Source organism: Lepisosteus oculatus, chromosome 6, assembly GCF_040954835.1.
Source record: "Lepisosteus oculatus isolate fLepOcu1 chromosome 6, fLepOcu1.hap2, whole genome shotgun sequence".
NCBI lineage: Eukaryota > Metazoa > Chordata > Actinopteri > Semionotiformes > Lepisosteidae > Lepisosteus > Lepisosteus oculatus.
Genome location: NC_090701.1, coordinates 15,993,435 through 16,020,063, shown reverse-complemented (window position 1 = coordinate 16,020,063; position 26,629 = coordinate 15,993,435). Strand labels below are relative to the sequence as shown.

At 40.5% G+C, this 26,629-nt stretch overlaps 1 protein-coding gene across 1 annotated transcript; it reads left to right on the top strand.

Moving 5' to 3' along the window:
• Nucleotides 1-83: 83 nt before the first annotated feature.
• Nucleotides 84-24,986, top strand: topbp1 (DNA topoisomerase II binding protein 1). The gene is made up of 28 exons (XM_015354966.2): nucleotides 84-414; nucleotides 2,234-2,336; nucleotides 3,016-3,150; nucleotides 3,941-4,084; nucleotides 4,485-4,666; nucleotides 5,494-5,687; nucleotides 6,840-7,019; nucleotides 7,838-8,007; nucleotides 8,443-8,606; nucleotides 8,910-9,154; nucleotides 9,596-9,909; nucleotides 10,659-10,831; nucleotides 11,886-12,097; nucleotides 13,481-13,776; nucleotides 14,326-14,502; nucleotides 15,084-15,193; nucleotides 15,837-15,960; nucleotides 16,193-16,339; nucleotides 16,978-17,083; nucleotides 17,778-17,958; nucleotides 18,645-18,874; nucleotides 19,653-19,816; nucleotides 20,081-20,177; nucleotides 21,566-21,729; nucleotides 22,496-22,636; nucleotides 23,011-23,100; nucleotides 23,381-23,542; nucleotides 24,712-24,986. Exons 2-28 carry the CDS (start codon nucleotides 2,250-2,252, stop codon nucleotides 24,856-24,858), a joined length of 4,536 nt encoding a protein of 1,511 aa, XP_015210452.2. The 5' UTR covers nucleotides 84-414; nucleotides 2,234-2,249; the 3' UTR covers nucleotides 24,859-24,986.
• Nucleotides 24,987-26,629: the final 1,643 nt, after the last annotated feature.

The window sequence follows — 26,629 nt, the reverse complement described above, 5'->3', positions numbered from 1 at the left end:
GACAATCTCACGTGCTACTGTTTGGAGGGAGCAGCTTCTCCTCCAGCTGGGCATGACGTCAGACAGAGCGACGCGAGATACCGGTTCTGGGCAGGAAGTCCGGCGCCGGACAAGGAGGTGGAGGTTTGGCGCCAATCAGTGGCAAATCGAAAATACCCTGTGTTCTTTCTTTAGGGAAATTGTTATGATGTATCTATCTCAACGAATGACTTGTTTTGAGAAGACGCTCCCTTTTTTCTTTTCTCTTCGTTGTTGAGTGTGAAACTCAAGACGGCGATACTAGCCGAACACTGGATTGTCAACCCGGACTAAAAACGCGAAACGCTGAAATACGAGCTCGCAGGATCTTGTATTGTAACTCCCGGTTTATTTTATGCACTTGCTTGTGGACACGGTGTGTTGAACCGGGACGTGGTAAGTTCAGCATTACTGAATTATTTCCGCACATCGCTGACTTCACGTGTACAGCTGTTTGAAAAATAGACGGGTTGATAGTTACTGTTTGAGCTTGTCCGCTTTGAAATTGATGAACATTGATCGCATTGAGCAAGTACCGCAAGTTGTCAGTAAATCGTGGCTTTGCTCAGCTGTAGTTCCGTCATGTGATCGTATTGTTATGTTCCGTTCCTTTTCCCACAGTGAATTTTGGTTGGTTTCTTATTTTGGTGTTTTGAAATGCCGTTGGACCTTATTTGTTGTGGATTATTCTCTATTACATTTTATTATTGTTACACCTGTATTTAATTAACTGTTCTTCAAGAGAAGATGAGAGTCCGATGACTGGTGGGCTCTTATTCATTAGAACAAAGACGAAACAAGAGCAATCAGTTTTAGACGTATTCAGTTCCATAATATTACAATTATTACCCCTACATTGCCTTGTGTGTTAACTGTTCTGAAAATGTTCTCAAACTGTAACATCAAGGTGCAGTTATGCTGACCCTATTTTTAATGTAACTGAGTGCAGGAAAAACAATGATGTACCTTATGCGGCAGGAGTTTCAGTCTTGCGATATGATCGTTTTTAATAATAATAATTGCTTACACTTGACACTCCACTCAAAACTCCACTCTGGACACTCCACTCAAAGCGCTTTACAGGTAATGGGGATCCCCTCCACCACCACCGATGTGCATCATCCACGGCAGCCATAGTGCGCCAGAACGCTCACCACACATCAGCTATCAGTGGGGAGAAGAGCAGAGTAATGTAGCCAATTCATAGATGGGGATTATAAGGAGACCATGATTGGTAAGGGCCAATGGGAAATTTGACCAGGATGCCGGGGTTACACCCTTACTCTTTTCGAGAAAAGCCCTGGGATTTTTAATAACCACAGAGAGTCAGGACCTCGATTTTACGTCTCATCCGAAGGACGGCGCCTGTTTACAGTATAGTGTCCCCGTCACCATACTGGGGCATTAGGACCCACATGGACCGCAGGGTGAGCGCCCCCTGCTGGCCCCACTAACACCTCTTCCAGCAGCAACCTTGGTTTTTCCCAGTAGGTTTCCCATCCAGGTACTGACCAGGCTCACACCTGCTTAGCTTCAGTGGGTTGCCAGTTGTGAGTTGCAGGGTGATTGTTTTTGTTTGCGAAGGAACAGGTAACGGGTTTATTCCATGCTGAAAAGGAAAGAAAGGAAACGCAACGTTTCGGCTGTGGAGCCTTCTTCAGGTGTGAGAAAGACAGGGCAGGCAGCAAAGATTAAATAGCACAGGAGAACAAAAGCTGGGAGAGGGGCGAGATAGAGAGGCCACTCAGGAAATGCATATCGGAGAGGGGTGAAGGAATGTGTGAAGTCGAAACCTGTATGAGAATAGAGAAGATTACATGAAAATAAGTTGTCTTTGAGAGAAGGGGGAAGGTGTGAACCTAGTTTCAGGATGCGTTTCGTTTCTCCTGAAAACTAGGTCCCCTTCTCTTAATGGCAGACTTATTATCACGTAGTCTTCTCTATTCTCATACAGGTTTCGACTTCAACCCTCTTCACTTTGCACCACCTGAGTGGCCTCTCTGCCTCTCCCTCCTCCCAGCTTTTGTTCTCCTGTGCTGTTTAATCTTTGCCGTCTGCCCTGTCTTTCTCACACCTGAAGAAGGCTCCACAGCCGAAACGTTGTGTTTCCCTTCTCTTCATTTCAGCGTGGAATAAACCCGTTCCCTTTTCCTTTGCAGCCTACACCTGCCGACGCTGCTACCTACTTGAACTCCTGTCATTTCTGTTTGTTTAGAAACATTGAATATAGGATGTCCACGGAAGATAAAGGAGTATTCCTCGTGAAGTTTGTGAAGACCAGCGAAGAAAGATCAGAGCGTGCCGTGAAAGCCTTTGAGGTAAGGAGTTCCTTTGACTGCTGCCTGGACTGTTGTTTGACTTTGTGTCTGACAGCTGTGAATACACAATAGACTCAAGGTTCTAACAGACAAGCCAGGCTTTTCCAGAAGGTTTGGTTCTAATGACTTGTGCCCGCTAATATGATGTCAGCTTGACTGTGGTTGGGTAGCCTTAGGGTTAAAACAGAATGGCCAAGGTAATAGGATAGCAGTTTGCTTTTCAGGCAAAGGATTTGGAGTATAAAAGTAATTTATATACACACACCTGAAGAAGGTCCCATAGCTGAACTGTTGCTTAATTTCTTCTCTTTTCAGCATGGGATAAACTAAACGTGTTCCTAAGTAATTTATATGTCCCACTAATGGATCACTTATAGCATTGCTGTTTTTAATATGCGTAAATGACATAACCAGCCACATGACCTAAATTTATATACTGCTTATTAGTTGTGGATCAACTGGAACCACTTCTAAATCTAAAGTGTTCTGAGATCCTTTTGGGATGGAGGAAATTGTAGTGGAATGGAATTTATTATTGTCAAAAGCTTATTAGTCTAATTTTAATTCCGTCTTACTGTTTCCTTAGGAGATGTTGCTAATGGAATCTGTATCCCACACATTACTGTATTCTGGTTTTCATCGTTTCTAAATTCATCACAAATCATTTTTTGTCTTCCAGGCAATCAGAGAGCTGCAATCGGAAAAATACCTCCAAAATATAGATGAGAAGGAAGCCCTCCTTTTAAAACACAATGACAAATCCCTCTATGTCTTTGATAACTTCAGTGGGCGTGCATTCCAGCACTTTAAAAAGGTTTGTACTGTATGTAGATACCATATGGATATTTTGCCTTTTTTGGCAAAATGAAAATATGTGCTACCAGGCTCATTCACGTGAGTGGAAAACAGTGCTGTAAATCCGTGGTGTCTGAAATGATAATTTACTCATTCTACTGACAAATGATCAATACATTTTTATTTTGAATTCTGCTAGTGATCTTAAGTAATTCTTTGTGTTAAAGATAATTCAGTCGTGGGCGGAATGTTTTGTTTTTACATTATTAATATGCAGTTTACATGGCAGAATATATATTTGTAGGAATCATGATTTCAAATGCTAGTGGAATAATAGTGTCAATTTTAAATGTACCAAACGACCAGAAACTGCTCCTGTGTGCTTCATGACATCCTTGAAGTTTCAATATTTAAGATGTCTGTCTGTAATGTAATACTATCTGCAATAGCATTGCAGAGTCCATATTCTTTATGTCTTATGGGGACTGACAGCAATTGGTTTGTATCCAATTGTATCTAAAAATATTCAATGTTTGCCATATAAAAAACATAAACATTCAGTGTAAATATTCAATTTAAATATATGTAAATATGCAATTAGTACTTATGGACAGTATGCCATTATAATATTTTTTTTCATATAACAGTATTGATTTTCTGGTCTGTGTAAAAATGATGAGGTATTTTCATATGTTTTACAGTTTTAGCTCTGCAGGTGAGAGATTTCTCTTGTAGAAATTATGAATTGAAATGTAAAGGTGTTCCCTATGTCTCCTGGTTTACATTGAACTCTCCTCCTCTCCGTGTAGCTGGGCTGCAGGATTGTCAGTCCCCTGGTGGTCCTCTTCTGCCTCAAGCATCAGCGCTGTGTGCCTAAAGCAGAACTCCCCGTGTACAACATGGCCATGGCTGACGTTACCATCACCTGTACCAGCCTGGACAAAGACACCAGGGTATGCGCGATTCACACTGCTGCCAGGTCTCTCCAGTGACCCAAACAAGCCATGTGCCTTTACACGCGACAGATTCAGACGCTGAAATTAAGGGTCAGCAACCCGCCATGAAAGCTCTGAATGCTTGTTAATGTCGCCTTTAACATTCATTAAAAATCACTGAAAATGGAAATGAGATTAATGCCCTTTATAGTTTTCCTTATGCATTTTGGAGTTCAAGCAACGGAATAGCACCTCATTCATTCTCTGTGACCTGATTTCTTTTTTTTTTCTAACTGTTCCCATCTAATAGAGGGAGTAAGCTGTGTTGTATGTGAGTGCAAGTACAGTTGGTGTGAAGTGGGTGCGACACATTTTCCGAACATTCTTCTTTTCTAACTCGCCTTTGATTTTTCATTAGGGAGAAATAACTGAGCGGGTGCAGTTGATGGGGGGCCGGGTGTACAAGGATCTGAATGTGTCCGTCACCCACCTTATCGCTGGGGAGGTGGGCAGTAAGAAGTACCTGGTGGCCGCTAGCCTTGGGAAGCCCATCCTGCTGCCCTCCTGGGTGAGGGCATGCTGGGAGAAGTCCCAGGATAGGTATGCTGTAGTCATAAAATTCATTTACTGTTCTGGATGAGCAAGATTCAGTAAGGAGTGCACCGTACTCAGTGAACCATCTGGTTCTTCTGTAATCTTCTTTAAAAAAATAGATTTGGAATCCCAAAAAAAACATACTCAATTTCCTGGGGAAGATCCATTTATCTGGTTAAGCTCATGAGATATCGCTGAGGTCCAAGTACCTGCTGCAAGCGATCCTGCTATGGTAACATCACGATTGGCGAAATGGCCTACTCTGTCTTGTAGCTGCTCTAACCTTTTTTGCATATCAAGTGGAAAACACCCACCTGGGTTTTGGAAAAAGGTGGCTCTCTGTGATGTTCAGTCTCATTTGGCAATGTCAGAGTACAGTATATGTTAGAGAGCAACATTTGGGGGTTGTTGCTCAACAGGCCCCAAATTCCAACTTCATAAGTCACCACATTTCATCTGTTTCTAGCGCGGATTGATATGGTGTGTATCTCTGCGTCATCCGCTGACAAGTCGCATCATTGTTGTAGCTTCAAAGAAGTCATTGTTTGGGGAAAATCTCCCTGTGTTTAACATGTGGCTTCTCTGCCAGTTTGAGCCTCACTGTTTGCTCTCTTTTGTTTAGGCTGCTTCGTATTCTGTTGAGCACAAACCAGAGTACCTTGAAATAATACAAGAGTGAGAATTTATAAGAATTGTAAGAATAAGCCACATCAGTGTCACCCTCTGAGGTTCATGTTGAATCCTGGCGATTGTTTGTAAAGTGTTTGAGCTTATGAACAAAGCACCATGATGGAGAATAAGGACTAACCTTAATATGTTTTTTTCCTCATTAGTTTGTTCAGGTACACCGATCTTTGCTCAGAGGAGTACATGTGTCCCGTCTTTCAAGGTTGTATTATCTGTGTGACTGGTCTAAGCAATCTGGACAGAAAGGAGGTTCAGAGACTCACTCTTCAGCATGGTGGACAGTACACAGGACAGCTGAAGATGAATGAATGTACCCACCTTATTGTCCAGGAGCCCAAAGGTATGTTCTTGGAGTCTGCTAGGCAGCACAGCACAATGGTGTAGATATCTTGTTGAAGTCTGACATTCCACTGATGATAAAGGTATATTGTATAATATATATTATAGGTGGTGAAATTTCCTAGATTCCTTTTGTGGGAGTAAAAGTTCAATGACATGTTAGTACCGTAGACTTCAACTGAGCTGAGTGTAAGACACATTACAAGACGTAATTCCCTTTTCCTGAATAAAGTACTGCAAATCTTATTTTCCGAAGACTGTTGCTGAAATTAGCACTTTGAGTTTTGTCTTAATAATAAAAATAACAATACAGGATACAGATGTATGCTTTCTGCATACATTTGTTCCTGTCATTATGCAGTACATATGCATACTTTTATATGTTTTATTTTTCTTTGACATTTCAAGAGTAATTATTTAACTAGCATTTCTCTGAAGAGATGTACATTAAAATCGGTAAAAGTTAATATTGCAGAATATAAGGAGTTATAATTATAATATCCTTATACATTTTTGTACAATAACATAAAAGGTGTAATAAGAGCATTAGAAAACAAAGTTGAGTGGTATTAACCATACCAAATCGGGTAATATGATAACTAAGCATTGTAATTTGACTACAAGGATTAATCGTAGGCTCTAAGGAAACTGTCTGAACTGAGAAGGTGCTGAAAGGTAGTTATTTCTTTGTCAGTGAATTTGCAGGCAGCATTATAGGAAATAAATGGTCCCTAGTAAGTAAAATGGACTAGACAGAGATGAAACATAGACTCTAAAGCGGTTTAAACAGACAGGTAGTTATTTAACTTTTCAGTTAGTTGTTAGGAAACATTCTGGGAAATTATTAGTAAATAAAAAAGGAAATAAAAATGAAAAAGTGCACTAGCATTGTATAGTTATTACTTTGGTTTATTAACCAACTAATACGTACTGGCAGTTTGAATCTTTGCTTAGAAAATTAGGAGTGTTGTTTAATCCCCTAGCCATCGAAATTATTTTCTTGTTGTTTTTTTTTTGAATCACGCAAGATGTTGTGTAGTTTCTTGGAGCAGCTGATTTTATTCCCCCCTGCAAGAGAGAGGAATCTCTCCCATTGTCTCCCCACCATTCTGCAGCCAGTGAAATGTGTTCTTCCTGTGTTGGTGCTCTGCAGGTCAGAAGTACGAGTGCGCTCGGAAGTGGAACGTGTCCTGTGTGTCTGTCCACTGGCTGTTTGACAGTATAGAGAAAGGGTTTTGCCAGGATGAGAACAAGTACAGGGTTCAGCCCGGTGTGAAGCAGACCAACTTGCCTAACACTTCAACACCCACAGACTGCAGGAAGAAGCAGGATGGTAAGGATGGCAAGATCTATTTTGATAGTACTTGTCTCTGTACTAGTCTCTCTCTCAATCTCCCCATCTGTGAATATTCTTGTAACTAGTCTTCAATTGCCAGGTATTGCGTTTGTGATGAATAACAGAAAGCATCTGAAGTTTATAGTTTAATGTTTGAATTATAAGGGTGTTGATGAAAGATGGTGTTCTTTTAAGAATTAGGAATAATGTACAGAAAGTTCATTTGTGGCAGCAAGGTGGGGCAGTGGTTACCATTGCTGGGGTCCTGGGTTCAATTCTGGACCTGGAATGCTGTTTGTATTGTCTCCACGTGCTCGTGTGGGTCTCGTCTGGGTGCTTCGGTTTCTTCCAACAGTTCAAAGACACACTGGCAGGTTAATTGGCTTCTGGGGAAAACTGGCCCTGGTAGTGAGTGTGTCACTATATCTGTGTGCCCTGTGATGGACTGGCACCCCATCCAGGGTGTATCCAGCCTTGCACCCGTTACTTGTTGGGATATGGATATATGTACTCCTGTATTGGATCAAGCGGGCGAAAAGTGGGTGGATGGATTCTAATTCAATGTGGTGATATATGTGAATTTTAATTTCATACAGGAAAAAAAAGGGATTTCTAGTCTCCAGAGACAAAATTCGAATTTAGGCATTTGTCCTGATAGTTCACATTTATCCACCCTTGAAATATACAACATTTTATGGAACAACTCAGTGCAGCATTAGAACTACAGAGAGATTTATTATCGAAGGTCCGTGTTTCTTCAATATCTGTTTCACTTAATCAGACTTAGCTAAAATATTGTTACGACTCTTGTTCAGGTTGTGCTCTTTTGGGAGTGAGCCAAATCTCTCACATCAACACCAGCTCTGTGAACGACTCTGCTGTCACTACGGTCTCAGCCAGCCGCCTGGTGCCTGCTGAGGATTCCCTGGAATCGCTGGATATCAGCACTTTCCAGGCCCCTGATGACCTGCTGGATGGATGCAAAGTGAGTCCAGGGACTTTGTGCAAATAAAGCAGGAGCACTATTTTTTCTGCCAAAACTCTTGATAGGGTGATGGAAGATTTTTCAGACTTCAACCATTCATGAATCTGCCGTTGAACTTCTGACTTATCTGAGAAGATATTTATCTTGAATGTGCAGTCAGTTTTGACTGCCTTTTTCCAGCAAATTCGTCTGATTTCCTTTGTTTTCTGTACTTCTTTGTAAACCTCCAATTGTGTTATGGTTGCTTAAGTCCCATTAATACTAATATAACTGACAGCACGATTCATGCAGATGGTAGCTTTCTGTATTGGCGTGATTTTTATGGCACCCATCTAGTTTACTGGAGTCTTGGATGCTGTTATTTTAGCTGGTAGTTCAGCATAATCCAAGCAGGAGAACCAGTTGTGTGAAAGTGTGTGATCGTTTCATCCTCAGATTTTCCTGTGTGGATTTGGCAGTAAGCAGTTGGAGAAGGTTAGGAGGCTCATCAACAGCGGTGGAGGACTGAGGTTCAACCAGCTCGGCGAGGAGCTCACTCACATCATCATGGGAGACGGGAACGAAGATGTCAAGCAGTTTCTAAGCAAGGCCTCCCACAGGTGCTCTTCATATTAGGAATTTAATGGTCTAATGTTGGGAATCATCTTCTTATTTTAAGCAGTTTAGGTGATTGGGAAGGAATTCGATCTGCTTTCAAAAGTTGGCATACAGTTAAAATCTCATGACTGTCAATCTCTTAATCATTTCAGTAGTAATAAAAGTGTCAGATTATTTTTTCATTTATCTGTAGCACTTATAATGTATAATGAAGTCAAATATAGCTTTAAGGAGTTAGAGTTAGAACTAGTAATTATTTTGCATTAAGACCATTTTAAGAGCCTTGTCCTTCTTCCTCTCTACAGACCTCATGTAGTAACTGTGAAGTGGCTGTTGGAGAGCTTCTCCAGGTGCTGCCTGCTTCCAGTAGAGAATTATTTCCATGCAGATTACCTGCCCTGTGCCAGTGCAGACATGGAGCTGCCAGCCCCCAGGCCGCCTGTGCGTAAGATCAACACGAGCATAGCTCTGAGAGCAGACAGTTCTTCTGGGCAGCAGAAAGCAGAAGAGGACTTACTCTCCCAGTACCTCAATGAAGATCAGACAGTAGGTGAGGGATCCATCCATACATGCACGTTTCAAGCCTGTGCTCGGGTCCATATATGTGTCAGTCTTAAAATTTGTAGGTAGGAATACAAAAATCAGGTCATTTTTGGGAATGATGACCGTTGAATTTACTTACAGTAAGCTGGAAAGTGTTTCTTAGGGTGGGGACAAAAAAAACAGTGCTTTATCATGGCACTAATAAGGACTATGTGTTAACCTTAGTGAGAGATTCCTTGCTTGCAAGTCTATGCAGACATGTTCTGCATCTGGGAGTCAGTGTTGGCAGTCTGGAGTCATAAAGGCAACAACCATGGTGTGATGTTTATATCCACCTATAGCTCCATCTTGTTCCCCAATGATAGTTGTGATTGTGTTTTTTATTTCTTCTGAGAAATGTCTATGAGAGGCGCGGTGGACTCTTGTCTACTGATCCCCTTGTTTTCAGTTGAAGCAGGGAACCATGATCAGTCTGGGAGGCAGGATGAAGACGAGCTGGAAGACAGGCCACCGAGCCGCTCTCAAACAGTTGGGGAGACCTCTACTGTACTGGCGGAGGAAGGGGGCCTATTCTCTGGAAAGAGGTTCCTGATCCTTGGGTTTAGCACAGAAGATGAAGCGTACTTGACGTCCCTCATCAAGGAGCATGCTGGGAAAGTGCTGGGTGCCCGTAGCCGAGCCATCGCTGATTACGCTGTGGTGCCCATGCTGGGCTGCGAGGTGGAGGTCACGGTTGGGGAAGTGGTCACCAACACCTGGCTGGTAAGAAAGCAATAAAGAAGGCTTTACTGAGGGATTCTCACACACAGAGGCAGTAGAAAGAGGTATTTAGTGACGTTTGTTTTATATCTGTGAGAATACGCGACTACTGTATGGTTAGTGAAGAAAATACAAACCTATTGCTTCCTAAAAAAACCTTTGTTAATTTAAAAACCTTACATTGAAAAGGGTAATTTTTTTGAAAATGCAAACCTAATACTGTCATATCTGTATTTCAATATGTAACCCATATTTTATACAAACTCATAAAACTATGTGACTGAACGGTTTAATTTAATATGCTTTTTTGAAATGTGCATCTCTTATGCAACACAATCATAAGGGACACTGTGAAACTGTAAGACATATATTAAGGCAACAGTAGTAGTTTATTTTAACATTTGAGTATTCCTTGTATTTCATGTATGACATGCTTAAATCATGTTTAAAATCCATAACTTATACTAGTTTACTCTAACTTAATCACTGCTAAAGTAAAAGCTGCATGAAGACATAATGGCTATAAATTAATTAGTTGTCATAAATTAAAATCATTTATTGATTTCATTAGTGGTAGGTCTTTAATTATTTTTCTTGGAATACAATGTTTGTAACATGTTTTAATTAGAAGATAACTTGATATTAAAGAGGAAGGTATTTGAAATAGGTCTATTATTAATTAAATTCTCCCAATCGATTTCTTGCAAGAAATGTACCCAGGTGATTGTGAACCTGGTCCTTTGTTTTCACAGATTATGTGTATAGAGCAGCAGATTCTCCTAGACCTGCATATGAATCCTCTCTTCTCTCCAGTGTCAACAGTAGAGGGACGTGTTCCCTTGAAGGACTGTGTCCTGTCTGTCAGCCAGTTCACTGGCATCGAGAGAGATTCACTTATCTTCCTCGCCGAACTTTTGGGAGCTAGGTTGGTCTTGCATTGTGTACGCTGTATGTGTAACAGTTCCCTTATTATATCTTAATAGCAATTGAACATAGAGTTAGGAAGGTGGCTGTAGTCATTAAACCCTTAGTATATGTAACCAATTTGTGTTAAACACAACAGGAGTATAATCTGTTTCGTATAGCGTAAGTACATAGTTTCCATTCTCAACAGCGTGTTTCTTCCACCGTTACATAAGGTGCTTCCCTGCTAGTTTGGCAAAATGCAGACATTTTACCATTATTTAAAACTGGAAATTAAGAAAGTCATATGGCACTATTTTAAGATGCACTCCTTATGTATCGATTTATGAGCTTTAGAGTATACAGTTGAGTTTGCCTTGATGGGGAAAAAAAGACAGATGACCTTCAAGCTTGGAGTTTTCTGATAGATGTTTTGTGTCAGTTTTCCCAGTGTTTGTGCATGAGGGTTCCCCTAGATAGTGGTGTTGGGCATCTGACAGTTGATGCACAGCATTCTCTGACGTTCTCAGAAGATCGTTTTGAGGCACATATCATTTTTAAAAACTTCCCTTATTCATATATGTTACTGAAATGTAACCATTTGGACTTAAAAAGATAAAAGCTCATTGTTGGACCTGTTTGGACAGTTAAGGATAGAATGCAGGACTTACTAAAAGTAAAGCAATCACCAATCTTTACCTGTTTCTAGGCTGCAAGGCTCTGAATCACTTTGTATGTACAACATAATTTCTGTTGAGCTAATGTGATAGAAAATACAGCAATCACACCTGCACACCTTGATGGTAGCCAGTCTGTCAGTGGTTTTTCCACCTTGAATATTTCCAGTTATGTAAGCATTAAAATAATGATACTTGGTTTTATAAAATATAGTCTTAATCAGGTTATGTCTTTTGTTCTCCTTTGCCCACTGATAAAATAAAATATCAGATAAACCTATTAGAACAAACTTCTAAGATTGTTTCATACTAGATAAAGTCTTTCAAGAGAGGCCAGCCTTGCATTAGAATTGGTCAGTCTGCAGTGTCACTAATCAGGTCGGTGTCCCCATCACGCAGAGTGCAGGAGTTCTTTGTCCGGAGGGCGAACCAGCAGAAGGGCATGCTGGCCAGCACCCACCTGGTCCTGAAGGAGCCCGAGGGCTCCAAGTACGAAGCTGCCAAGAAGTGGAGCTTGCCCGCCGTCACCATGCGCTGGGTCCTGGAGTCCGCACGCGCGGGCAGGAGGGTAGACGAGGGGCGCTTCCTGGTGGAGAACGCCAGCCCTGCAAGTTGGTGTCCAAACGCTGTCATGTCACGTTACATTGAGACAGAAGTAGTAGTAGTATTGGTCAGCTTTACTGCCAGACCAACTCTTCTGGTTGTTAGCAATGATTTATGGTGCACTTGTTAAAATAACAAAGACACAAAAAATAAGTTAAGTAGGAGACTGCGTCAGCATGCGTAGACTGCAAAGGAACAGCTAAAGTTAAAGGCTGTGGTACCTTCTTTCGGTGTCATTTGAAAAAGGCTCCACAGACGAAACGTGTCTCTTTTCTTTTCCTTACAACATTGGATAAACTTTTACCTGTTCCTTTGCAAGTTACGAAAAGAACATGAATGACATAAACATATAATAATTCATTGATTTTTGTAGGAAAATGACCTAAGCTGTCTGGAATATCATAATATCCTTATGCAAAGTTGCCAGTACATACTTTTATATTACTGTTTAGTTAAAATCTTCACAAGGTTGTAAGCTAAAACGGGTTAAAAGGTGGCTGGGAGTGGTCACTAATAAACTTTAAAGTATCTCCTATTTAAGTGTGTTGCATATATGGAAGCAGTCACAGCCAGTTACTTTCAAAGCTGTGTGGACCACCTTATGCAGCTGTTTTCTTTCTTGAGAGGCTAGGTTCCCAAACCAGAGCGTTAACACGGTCTCAGCAGTTGTGCTGAAAAAATTAGCCATGGCTTGCTGGGACATACTAAACTTTCTAAGCTGTCTGAGAAAATGGAGTTTCTGATTGGATTTTTTCACTATATGGCATATGCTGGCCTCATTTCAAGGTGGAGGACATTATTATACCAAGAAAAATGTAGAGAGGTTGTAATTTATACCTGTCACACCCCGTTACACCTGAAATCAAAGACTACCTCTTTGGTTTTACTCATATTGAGCTGAGACTCATAAAAGTCTCCTTGGCTCATCCAACAATTTCAGAAGTTTCAGCATTGCAAATTCATTTTACTTCCTTAAAGGTTCCTTATGAATCTTTAGTGGATACAAAACAAAGGAAAATCAGTAAAATATTGAAGAAAAACAGAGAGTAGTAAAGACAGTAGCTTCCTTTGACATCTGCAAACCTCGTATTCATTAAATTTGTACAAAGTTTGTGCTCTCCTTCATTTAAGAGGATTCAGTTTGCTAAGCTTTCTTCTGTGTCACAGTAAAAACTAAAAATTGTTTAAAAATGATCAGAAATCAAAAGACAAACTTTTGTTGAGAATCCTTTAAGGAGTCCTATCTAATATGAATATGGACAAAAGATTAAATGCAAGTTCAATATAAAATTTTTCTTAAAGTGCTATGTGCCATAAACTGCAGTTTATAGATAAAATACTTGGATGGTGTGAGGTCCCTTACAATCCTGCTTTCTTCTCTGTATTGCCAGAAGAGGAGCACAGCTTTGTGGGTGGTTCCCAGAAGCCTGAAGTCAACAAGCCCATGTGCTCCCCTGAGTTCCCAGTGCTTAATCTGAATAGGCTGAAGAGCAGTGTGGTGACCCCGCTGGACATGAATCGCTTCCAGAGCAAGGCGTTCCAGTCAGTACTGGCTCAGCCAGCGGGAGAGCAAAGCAGTCCAGGGCAGGGAGGCAAAGCGCCGACCACAGAGCCCTCCCTCCAGCTTGACACTCCCTCCAGGTTCCTCTGCAGAGACCAGCTCTTCAGACCTTCGTTCGACGTCAAGGTGTGGTGCGCTAGTCGATTATTCTCGACAACCATGTAAAAACATTCATTTATAGGTCATGTTCAGAGTTTTTGGTGCTTATTTCACAGCAGTGAACCCGGCTTTAGAATGTTGTCAGCTGTCTTTGCGTCTTTATTGGTAATACTTATTCATTACCCCCTCTTTTATAGTATTAGTAATTAGTGCTTTAGAGTTCTAATTAAAGTCGTTTATAAAAATATATCCATTTAGGTTGAATTTGAATTGAAGTGTGTACAGGGATCAAGGCATCAAGAGGTGAGGAAAAGATCCCCCAGCTATTGAAATCTGTTTGATTTTCTCTACAGCGTTGTGCTTTCCAGTCTTCCTACATCACACAGCGCATGCATTTCAGCTTTTAATTGCCACAGCAGAGAGGACATTTTATTTCCCACTGTAGCTTATAATTGTTATGTATTTTTTTTTTTATCCATAACATTATATTAATGGATAACTGAGAAGGCTGCCTAATCTGGGTGAGAGGCCAATGTCAAGACGAAGAGCGTTCATGACCTTCGTGTTCTTGGTTAGGATGCGCTGGAGGCGCTGCAGACTCCTGGGGGTCCCGGGCAGCCGAGCCGGAAGCTGTGCACCCCGCTGTCCGTGGTCATCGGCAGGAACCTGCAGGTGGCCCTGGCCAACAGCACCCGCAACAACATGGCTGCTGTCACTGCCAGCCCCCAGCTGGGAAGCCCACTGGCCCACAAGGTACCAGCAGGGGTTGCTTTCTCTGGCAGTTGAGGTCAAAAAAGCATGTGCAGTCTTTTGGTAGTTTGATCTTGCTCTGTAAATGTCGTCACAACACAATTAAAATGAATAAACAGTTCTAGGAGAAAGAATAGTGTCCTGTGTAGGGAGTTGTCTATGGATCGTGTAAAATGTAATCATGCAGACTGGGAATCATATGCAGCTGACCACATTAGTATGTGTAGAACTCTTGTATGAAGCATTTCATGGCTTGCATTGATGTTGGTTTGTTCATGCTTTGTATTATAATGTTAGTAATAAATAATTTGCATTTAAACAGTATCTCATTTCATCTCAAAAGATCCTTTAATGTGGTTTATAGGCAAGAGTGGATTTACTTCCTATGCCACTGAAGTATTGACTATGTAGGAGAAACAATAAAGAGGCAAGGCTGAAAGGTTTGGTATTACCAGTTAAACTTTGTAGAAAAACCTATGGAGGAATAGGTGCCGATTACCTGAATTATACTGAATTAAGTGGGATTAGCCAGTTGGGTCTAATGGCCTTCATTCACATGTAACCTTTTTCATGTTCTATTCTAGAGTGAGGACCTGAAGCCCCTTGCTGGTGTGGTGATCTGTGTGAGCAAGAAGCTGAGTAAAAAACAGAGCGAACTGAATGCCATTGCAGCCTCCTTAGGGGCTGATTTCAGGTACTAGAACTAATTCTGGTTACCCCTTTGGGGCTCTCTTACTGGACCAGGTCATATGCAGAAAGAACTGATTTAATACTGTATATGTAAAGCCATGCTATTTCTGCCATGTTGAGAAAATTGCATATCCCACAGCATAAGCCTTCTGCAATTTCCAGCAGTGTACTAGGACAACAACATTACAAGAAGCAGAACTGCAAACTGTACCTCCACATCATACAGATTCTCATACTTCACTGTGTGCCCTGCAAGATGCTGGTATTTGCAGCCTCGCCTTGCTTTTTTCCCCTGCCCTTCCTCCATACCGGATGATTAAATTATGTATCTGTTGATTTTGACTGCTTTTGTGCATCATCTATTTAGCAGTCAGTTAAACTGCATCCTACTTTGTTATTCTTGCCATGCCAGTTAGGTCACATAAATGTCTGGAATGTTTCATGGTTAAAATTAAAATTTGAATGTTTCATGGTTAAAATATCAACTCAAAAATACTAAATTGGAAGACTGACCCAACATCAACATGAAAACAGTAGTTGTCTGTTTTTAAATCATAGTGTATTATGAATTGTGGCTTACTAACAGAGTGTTCACCTGGTAATAACAAGGACTGGTTTTGAATCAGTATGTTCATCTTAATTTTTAGGTGGTCTTATGATGAAACAGTCACACACTTTATCTACCAAGGCCGGCAGAATGATAACAGTAAAGAGCTGAAATCTGTCAGAGAAAGAGGAATCCATATTGTCTCAGAGCACTGGCTTCATGTGGTATGTATCCCAGCACTCAGACGTGTTCAGATCACAAAAGGGTGGATTTTTAAAGTAATTTGGAGCTGCTTTATGTAAGATAAGATTTACTGTTTTTTTTCTCTCAATCACTACTTATGATAAATGAAAAGCAGAAGAAATATAGGTAAAATATAAGTTTAATATCAGCCTCTGCAGAAATAACAATACTGACACAAAAACTGGATTTTGTATGCATTTCTTTCTTTTTAAGTGTGCTGAAGAACAACGGATTGTACCAGAATCTCTTTACCCCTTTACATACAATCCTAAAATGAGTCTAAACCTCAGCCAAATGCAAGATACTCAGAAGACGCCACCCAGCGTGCAGAGCCGTAAGGAAACCTCTTTCGAATCGGTGGTAAGTGATTCCCACGCTGGGGCCTAGACCATATCCCTAAAGAAACGTGATTATCCCGAATACAAGCTGCTCCAGAAAAGCCAATATTTTATGTTCCTTACGAGGAAAACCTTATTAGAAGACAAGAGATGCGGAAATAATATTAATTTCCTTCCCAGTCAGTTTACTTTTCAGATCAGGCATGGGATCCCCACGTATAGCACATCCATGTTTAAGACGCAAAGCTGTGCATATATTTAATGTTTCCGACAAAGACTGTGTAATCCATAAATTATATTTGGGTTACCTACTTCAACGTTTTCTTGAGTTTTTGCAGGGCAGATGGTTCTTTAAGTTGTGTAGCCCTACACTCAGCCCTCTGTGTCTGTGTAGAGTTTGTATGTTCTCTGTCTGGGTGAGGGTTTTTGCCAGGTACTCTGGTAAACTCTCTTTACCCCACTGGCTTAATTTGATTGGCTCTTGTCCGGGGCTCTGCAGTGGACTGGAATGCAGGGAGGGCTCAGTTCTGTCTCGGGCTCTGTGCCTTTAGGATGGGCTGTGGTGACCCTCAGCAGGATAAGCAGCTCCCTGATGATGCATATATACTGAATCATTGCCAAGAGTGAATCTGGTAATGAATTACGTTCTCTTCTTTCAAGCCACATGAAGGCAATGAGGAAAATATGGAAGCAAGTGAGAAATCTCAAAACGGCGAACAGACTGCTTTAGGTGAGGTGACAGACCTGGAAAACCTTGAGAAAAGAGGTACGTCTGTGACTTGCACTATGTTTGTGAATATTTTATTATTGATGTAATTAGTTTTTTGTACAAACAACATGCCAATTTTGGAAAGTAGCTGCACATTTCTGATGTTTTCCTATATTTTTGGCATTTTATAATTTTTGAATCTTCATTAAAATAATACTGTATGTATAGTTCTGAAGTTGACAGAGTCCTCCCTTAACACTGTTGTTAAATTGCAATACTCGACACTGGGTCATAAATTTGTTAAAAAATAGTTTACTGTGAAAACAAATTTGATAGTTGGATGGTTAGAGAATATTGGAGATGTGGAATATTCTGCATGTGCAATATTTTGTGAAGCCTTTAGATAGTATGTTGTTTATGATAATGTCAAGTGTAAAGTTTTGTATAATTCACTGTTTGTCCCGGATATGCCAAGATGTCCAGATAAGGAATAATGGACGTTGGATGAAATCTCTGATTGTGTACATGTAAAGCATTTCTGAAATTGAAGAACAAATATAATTTAGCAAAATAAAACATTGTTACCCTTGAGACTGTTTTATTGTCATAATATAAAATGCCTTTCATGACCCAAAGATCATGAAGGCTGTATATAATGGGATCTTTATTACATGTTCACTGATTTAGTTGCACGTCTGTGCTGCACATAGGTGTTCTATGACTGGATGTTTGCTGTTTTTTCCTCATGCAGAGCTGGCAGAAACTCTGGAGATGCGGGAAAACCTGCAGCGTCAGCTCCAGGAGATTATGTCAGCCACAAAGCTGCCCAAAGGTCACCGGTCCTCTATCACTTTGGAAAACCGCCCCCACACCCCTGACAGTGTGGGTCGGCCTCTAAGGAATGGGCGCAGCAGAGGCCTGGAGGCGCTGAGGTAAAGTAATCCCCGCCAAGAGCAAACCAGCTGGGGTTATGATACCACCAGCCTCTCAGGTAGCAGATCTGTGACAGATATTCCATTCAAAGGGAAAGATGTTTTTTTCCGGTCTGAAGAAGTGCATTTCAGAGATGTGAAGTCAGGCGTTAGATATTAAGAAATGGGGATTTTGGAAAGCAGCATTTGTAATTTGTTGCAAAATTGCTAATATGCACTTTCGTGACACCTGACATTACGGCATGTTCCCTTCATCGGACTTAAAAGCTTGCTGAAGAAATTGTCACTCAATTCACTGTGTTAATGAATTTGCATTGCATAAGTTAGAACAGCAACTTATCAATTGATTTTTATGGCTTAAATTGTTATTTTATAACAATTTTTTACTTTATAATTGGCTTCTGGAGGTTCAGGATTTTATTGCAGTGTTAAAAAAAGACATGAAATGTTGCATGGCCCATAAATAGTACTGAATAGTCTAATGTGGTTGAAAATGATTTTGATAAGTATGATTTGTGGAGCTCTGGTGCTAAAAGCATTTTCTATATGCTTTACAGGTAAAGTTTTTTTTGCTGTTGTTCTTTTGGAAAATAACAGAGAAGATTTTATCGGCTTTAATATTAATTTCTCCCTGGAAATGGTATTTTCTATCTATTCATTCAATATTATCCTCATTATTCCTATAGGCAGTCCCGTCATGCTATGATGGACATGAACACAGAACCTTCACAGAACGAACAGATCATCTGGGATGACCCTACAGCACGAGAGGAGAGGGCCAGGCTGGCTAACAACCTGCAATGGCCAACCAGTCAGTCCCAGCACTCAGAGCCACTGCAGGTTAATGGGATTGATGGCAAAACGGATACCCATGACTACAAGGAGTCCATGACCGATTCAGAGCTGGCAGAGCTTGGTAAGAGAGGTGCAGATGTGCCCAGAACACAAGCAGCTAGGTTTCTTGAGGGGGGGCTACCCCAAAACCAGGGGTGCGAAGATTGTTCTTCTCATACTAAAGCTAAAGATTTCATGCAATTGAGAAAAATAATTTCCTCCAGTTCTCAGAAGAATGTCTTGGGCTCTTCTTTATCACGTTGCATTAATTTGTGCACCCAATTACAATGAGTGGAATGTTAGGTGAAGAACAAAATTAAAACAAAGGAAGATTTATTTATGGTATTGACTTCCATTTTAATTTTATGTTAAAACTTTACGGGTCCTTATAGAGTTATTTGAGTTATTCCTTATTGAGGGGATCCTGGAAGAAGAGTTTTCAAACTTCTGTCTTGGGAACCCAAAATAGTTCTTACTGTTGCACTGGTGCTCTAAGAAGAGGGGTCAGAAAAAAAGTAACTGGTACAAAAACGTCTATGAGAAATCAGCTGAATTCCACAAAAAGTAACAGACGCTTAATAGACTTTTAGAAGCAGGTTGCTGTCATGGGTGGAAAAAATACACGAAAAGGAGACTTGAGCATGTGAGAGGAAGAAGATGCTGTCTAGAACATGGATTCCTGTAGGGCTAATTCTCAGTCTGCTTCCAATATATACTAAAATGGCTGGCGAGTAAGTGGTTGAATCTCGGAGAACTTTGTTGAAGTAAATGTCCCTCGCAACAATATCACTTGATCATTTTTTGAGATGTAATAATCGGGCTGCAGCTTTCGCTGTCTTCGTTTCCTGTTTGTGATTCAGCTGCCTTCAGTGTGGAGGAAGCTAACGGGAGTAAGGTCAGCGCTTCTCCAGTGAAAGAAGAGGCTCTAGCCTCGCCGGCAGAAGGCCAGATACTCACACCCCAGGCTCCCAGCACCACCTTTCCTTTAGTTAACCCTCCTGTCCCGCCACAGCCCCAAGAGCAGGTATGGAGAAGTGCGATACCGTTATTTATCCAGGCCTGGTCTGTTTACATTTACCTTTGGATCAGCAGTGATTTGTGAAAGGTTCAGATATGTCTGTTAGTGTTTCTATATTCAATGTAAACAAAACTTTTACACATTCTTTGTCGAACAAAAGCATCTGAAGTAGAAATGTCCATATCTCTTGTCGCCGTCTCGTTTTAAGTAGCTGAACTGAGTCTGGGAATTGCTTAAAGTCTGTAATACTTTTTTTTCTTTCGCTTCTAGAAGGAGGAAAAAAAAGCAAAGGTCCAACCAAGATTCCAGCTGTCCTCCCTTAACCCCCAAGAACGCATTGACTACAGTCACCTGATCGAGGAGCTAGGTAAATTCACACCAGTACAGTACAGGTCATAATGAAGCCATTTGTTCACCTCCTGGTGAATCAGCTTCTAAAACATGTCATTTTGTCCTGTGCACCAAAGCTCTGTCAGACTTAAAATGAACTACAAAATCTTTGTTCCAGGATAGAGTTTTTCACCTATTTTATTACCTTTGTCTGATATACATTCCAGTTGTTGGGTTATTCACAATTTCACAGAACAGCAGTGCCCGTTTAAAAATATTAGTACCCTATGGCCAGTTTCCCTGACATCTCTTCTGAGGTCTTCAGCATTGTATACGTGAATGTGTTTTGTCATTGGGCAAGTGTTGACCCACGTCTGCTGTCAGTATGTAGAAGAGATGGAGGCTTGTACTGCCTTTGTCTTGCACATCACTTTTTTCCCTTCACTCGTCATCATTTTTTCTGCTACTACAATTAGCCAAAACCTATAGGTTGGCCTTTTTTTTTTTTCAAACTCTGGTGTAATTATACAGTAGTTTTCAAGACAAATTCTAGATATACATAAACAATTATTTTGAATATTTACAACTTTACAACTTTTCAATTTTAATTGAAAGGGAACCTTTATTCAAAGCCTGTTTTGCCACTTGGTGATAGCAAGTTTATTTTTAAATACCCGAGAGAAAGTAATAGAGGGTACGAAGAAGAGGAAGTCTTTTGGACCAGGGCTTTTTTATTAGCTACCCAGGTGATGTAGTGATATATTTACCTCTAAGGGATCCACAGCAGCGTGGGAATATCAAAATGGGATACAGTCAGAGAGGTCACAAAAGGATAATGCCTCTGCTCTCTGTTTTACAGACTTTGCTGTAGCTTTTGTAGTGTCCTGGCATGTATTCTGTGAGAGTATTAGTAATCACTGATCACTGAACCTGACACTCCATTTCCACAGACCAGTATTTAGCTTGTGCATAACTGTCATTGTAAAGTCAGCAGCCTCTGTGGTTGATTGCGTGGGACATTGTTGAGAGTTTCTACCTCACTTTTTATTAAACTTTAGCTTATATACTCTTGTTCATTATTGCTTGTCATGTTAAGTGGATGATTGGTCCCCAGTTCAGACTGATATTGTAAAAATTAAATTTCTGTTTTCTTTTTAGAATTCTATAACCATATATTCATGTAAGGAATTGTATATATGTATGTCTGTCTTTTGAAAGACTTGTGTTTTAGCCTGTTGACTATTCTTCATTCCATTGTTCATTCATAGTTTTAAGCATGGTTAACTGTTGTGATTTTGGTACAAACTCCCAGCTTTAAGCATGACCTATCTCCACACGTTGATTGAAGTCAATAGGAAGGATGATTGTTACTGTATTTGTTAACCACCTGCATGAACACTGAGGTACATCCGTTGAACCCTACAGGTGGGGTGGTCCTGGACAAGCAGTGCTTTGACCCAAGCTGCACGCACATAATTGTTGGATACCCGCTGAGGAATGAGAAGTATTTGGCTGCGATGGCGGCTGGCAAGTGGATCCTTCACCGCTCCTATCTCGAGGCCTGCAGAGCCGTGGGGAAGTTCATCGAGGTTGGGAGAATTTTAGAAGAGGGTTCTTCCTTGCAACAGCCAATTCAATATTTCAGCAGTTTCATAGACTCCTTTTTGCAAATGGATTAGGTCCAAGAGCTCTTTGAAGTTTGCAGAAATTGCTCTTCGGCTTGCAAGGCTCAGGAAACAAATGAACCCACAAGAGGTTATTATTTTCGTGTTAACTGCACTTGGCAGACCGTGTCGAATCATTTTTGACGTTGTGGTTTGCGGTTCAGGGTTACTTCAGTTTATCTTGTAGCCTGACTGCCGGACTTGGTTGCCTTCCTTCCATTATCTGATGGTTTCAGGGTTTCAGTGCCCTTTATGGTTGAAATGGTGCAGTGGGTACTCTGCTGGTGCCTAGACAGACACTACTGAATGAACCAGTACAGTATATTGGAAGGTATTCATTATAAGTTCTGTAATGGCTTACTTTTAATTTACAGTAAACATTTTTTATAGTGCAGAAGAGATTTGCTACAATGAAGAATGGAACTATTTTTATCTATTGTAAAACATATAAAAAAAAGTAGTGTTGAATATTTTTGTTGAATGCTATATAAATTTATTTTTTGTCTAGTCATTCTCGAGTAGTTTTATTCCTTTGTAGCAAAATTGTTTATTAAATGTATTCTCAACTATGGGAGTAAGTATATCAAATCTGATGAAGGTGCAAAAGATGCTCCTGTAAGGAAATTGGGCTGCTTTTCGGGAGAATTCAGTCGATTTGCTCTGATCTTTTAAAGTTGTTTTTTTCTTTCAGGAGGAAGAGTATGAATGGGGCAGCAGCTCCATTCTTGATGTTCTTCCTGGCATCAATGCGCAGCAGAGAAAGCTGGCTGTTGCAGCAATGAGATGGAGAAGAAATCTCCAGGGCAGAAGAAACAGCGATAGCAGTACAGAGGTACCAGTGCCCAGGAAGGTCCTCACTGTAAACCACATGAGCTCATTAGCAGAACTGCTGTTGGAAGAGCACTGTACAAGCACTGAGGGGGGAAGACTGAAGTCAACAGTTCAGAGGGATATTTTAAGATTGTGGGGATTTATACTTTTATGGAGGCTGGATATCTGGCCTCAGCACAGATTTGCAAGTACAAACTTTGATACAAATCTGTCTGGAGTTCTTTGTAGGAACCGGGGCTGATTTAGTAATGATCATTTGCTAGCCTGTATGAACTTGTGAACACCAGGACAGAAGGATCAAAAGGCTGTAATCTTGTGGAGCTTCATCGGTTTCAGTCCAGCACAGTTTCTGATGTATTTTCTCTGAACACTCAGGGGGCCTTCAGTGGCTGGTCAGTAATACTCAACGTTGACCGATCGAGAGAGGCAGGGTTCAGACGACTGCTGCAGTCTGGAGGCGCCAAGGTTTGCCTTCGGGTTTTTATTATGTTTAGATTTAGCTATTATGTGCTTCTTTCTCTAGTGCGACACTTCTTGTTTTTTTGCTCCTTTGCTATTATTTCCACATAGTGTATGTCAAGATGTCTGAAATTCATTAATGTGTGATGGAATCTAATAATCCAAATAATTATCTTAAGACCTAAAATGCCCTTATCCCACAACTTAATATCTCATTCACTACTAGACAAGTGTTCTGTTTTGGGTTCTAATGAATCAAAGCATTGATGTATTTTGTCTCCAACAGGTGTTTCCCAGCCATTCTCCATCTCTTTATAAGGAAGCCACTCATCTCTTTGCGGATTTCAGCAAGCTGAAGCCAGATGATCCCAGGGTGAATGTTGCAGAAGCTGTTTCCCAAAATGTGAACTGTTTGAAACCAGAATACATTGCCGATTACCTCATGCAGGTATGTGTATTTTGGCTTGGTCCAGCAGGAATGCCTTTCTTCACTTAAATAAAACCTTTTTAAAATCTAAAGGACCTTCAAAAGTGCCTTGCAAGTGTATTCAGACCCTTGCACAGTCTTCACATTTTGTTGCTTTAAAGCTTGCAATCCTGACACTTGGAAGTAGCAGTTAATATCTATTATATACTGTAGACAACCTACATACTCCCTTAGCGAAAATGTAAAAGCCATGATCTGACTCACAGGAAGACACTGGCTATGAATGCCGGCACTTCTTAGTTGCAAGAAGGAAGCCATTACTGGAGGGAAAACAATCTCAAATCATGCACAGAGTTTACAACAAAGCATTTCAGTGATACTGCAAATGTGGCAAACTTTTTGTGGTCATATGAGACAGAATTGGAACACCGCAATAAACCACTCGGTCGACCCCATCCTTATTGTTAAGCATGGTGATGGCAGTATTGTTACAGGGCTGATTCTCCACAGAAGAGACTGAAGCTTTTGCTGAGGGCAGTGTGGAAAGTGCAAAGTACAGGCAAATCATAGCAGAAGACCCGTTTCAGTCTGTTAAACACCTACAACTAAGACAATCATTCACCTTTCAGCAGAAGAATATCCTAAAGCACAAGGTCGAAGCTACATTGGAATGGCTCAAATTTATTCTTAAGTGAGTGGCCCTCACGGGCAGTGGACTTGAAGTCTACTGTCCATAAGCGATCCCCAAGCAATTTGAGAGGGCTTGAGTAAATCTGCTAAGAAAAGTTCTGGTGGCAAAAATTTCACCAAGCTGGTAAGCACCGCTGGTACTTTCCCAAGAAAAGTGATGGCGATTGCTGCCATAGGTCCTTCTAGTTAATATTGAGATAAGTCTGAATAATCTTTATTTTGAATGTTTCTCATACAAAAATGTAAATTAACTTAAAAAAATTAATAATTTTAAACAATTCACAGTTTAGATACTTGTAATTGTTTTAATTCTATTTGATTTTTACGTAGTTGTATATAGAGACCTTTTGACACAGGAACCTGGATACACCCCTTTGTTCATTGTTCATACTGGATTAGATGTGTTTAAACTAAATGTGTGTATATACATGATGGAATCAAGCTACAAGAATCAAGGGTAGTTTTATACTATTCAGCTTGTTGCATTTTGTGTCTTGCAGGAGCCCACACCTGCAGTAGAGAATTACTACCTGCCAGAAGCTGTAGCGTGTTTGCAGGATGGCTTGGACTCCAGCAGATATTCAGCATCTCGTAAACGCAAAGCATCTGAAGAGATGACATCGATCAAGAAGTCCAGGATGAAATGACTTGATTGCCTAGGATAGACTAATGTAAAGATTTAGTACAATTTATGACTTTCACAGCTGTATAGAAGAAAAAAAATACATTTGTACATTTTTATGGAAAAATAAAATTGAAGTTTTAAAATGTACAAGCATGTTTATTTAAATTGTATGAGAGATGCTACAGATTCTGCTGTAAGGTTATTAGCACCTCATTAAAGCCTCCTTTTATGGATTCCCCATGATTATGGGTACACTTGATACAACTAGTGTTAGACTTAAAATGTTTAATTAATAAAATAATTTATTCATCATTATTTAATGAATTCATTCTGTTTTGTATCTTTTTACACATGTATGGGTGTATTCTCACCACATATGTAAAAAGGTACATGGGTGAATTTGGAGATAGTTAACATTTGTTTTCCCCAACTTGATGAGTTGATGAGGGTAATTGGTGGTTCTCTCCCCTGTGTGCCATGTGTTTGCTCTGCAAGGGGATGCATCCTGTTTTTTTGGTTCAGCTCTAGATTCTCATGCATGGAATAAGTGAATTATAATGCATGGCTATATAAGTGCCTGGGGTTGTATGATCTCCTTTTGTACAGAGATTGTTTTTCCAAGGTTTGAGGCTACACTGATTCATCATGTCCCTGGCATGGTTATGTAGGAGCTTCACACTTCTAGCTCTAACTGCCCTGGGAGGTGCAGCTCATCCCAACTCTTCGTGTTTGAATTGATTGTAGGTAAGCCGTAGAAATCTGTTCCTCTTCCCCATAGCACTTTAGCCTTAGATAAATCTTATGCAGACTTTGTGGTTCTGCAGGTGACAGAAATAATTGATTTTCTGTAATTGTCTTGTGCAATCTCCTGTCTTACCCTATATTACTCTCATAATAACACTGCCAGGTAGATCCTGCCTGTCCCAGTTTACAAGATTGTGAGAATGTGGCCAAGGGCAGCAGTGAACCAACATTCACCATTGGCGTCCTGTTTGAATGATGTAGGCAAGATTAAGACAATATGCCCTAACTCCTCACCTCACCCTAATTGGCATAAAATAATTTCAAAGGATAGTTCTACTCAATTTTTAAAGCATAAATAATTTAAGCCATAACTAAACTGGTGTATATCCAGCTCTACCAGTCTTTATACAATTGTTTTATGTAAATAATACAAAGTATTAAGTTAAAATATTTCAGAAATAAACCTAGCATGCCTACTGAATTAACCACTTCTATCAACTACACAACATGGCTGGTTTTTGTTGACCTGAGAACCTGCTGGGATACAGACCCTGAATTCCTCTCTTGCTGAGCCCTTTACATAACCAATTGATTGACTAACCATTTTCAGCAGTTTCATAAACAATCAATTTTAAGTGCAATCAGATTCATCCATCTGTCTTCTAACTGCTTTATCCAATTCAGGATCATGGGGAAGCCAAAGTCTATCCTGAAAAGCAATGGGCAGGATACACACTGGACAGCACACTAGTCTGTCACAGGGCACACACACCAGGACCTGTTTTCCCAGAAGCCATGTAACCTACTAGGATGATTTTGGACCATGGGAGGACACCCATGCAACCCCAAAGACACCATTCAAACTCCACCCAGATAGCACCCCAGGTCCAGAGCTGAACCCAGGTCCCCAGCTCTGCAAGGTAGCAACACTAACCACTACGCTAATGTGCTACTTTTTTAAGTGTAATATTTCCAGGAAATGTAGCAAACAGACCTATTCAACTTGCTTTGAAATCCATGCACTCCTGCAGATCTTTAAACCCAATGAT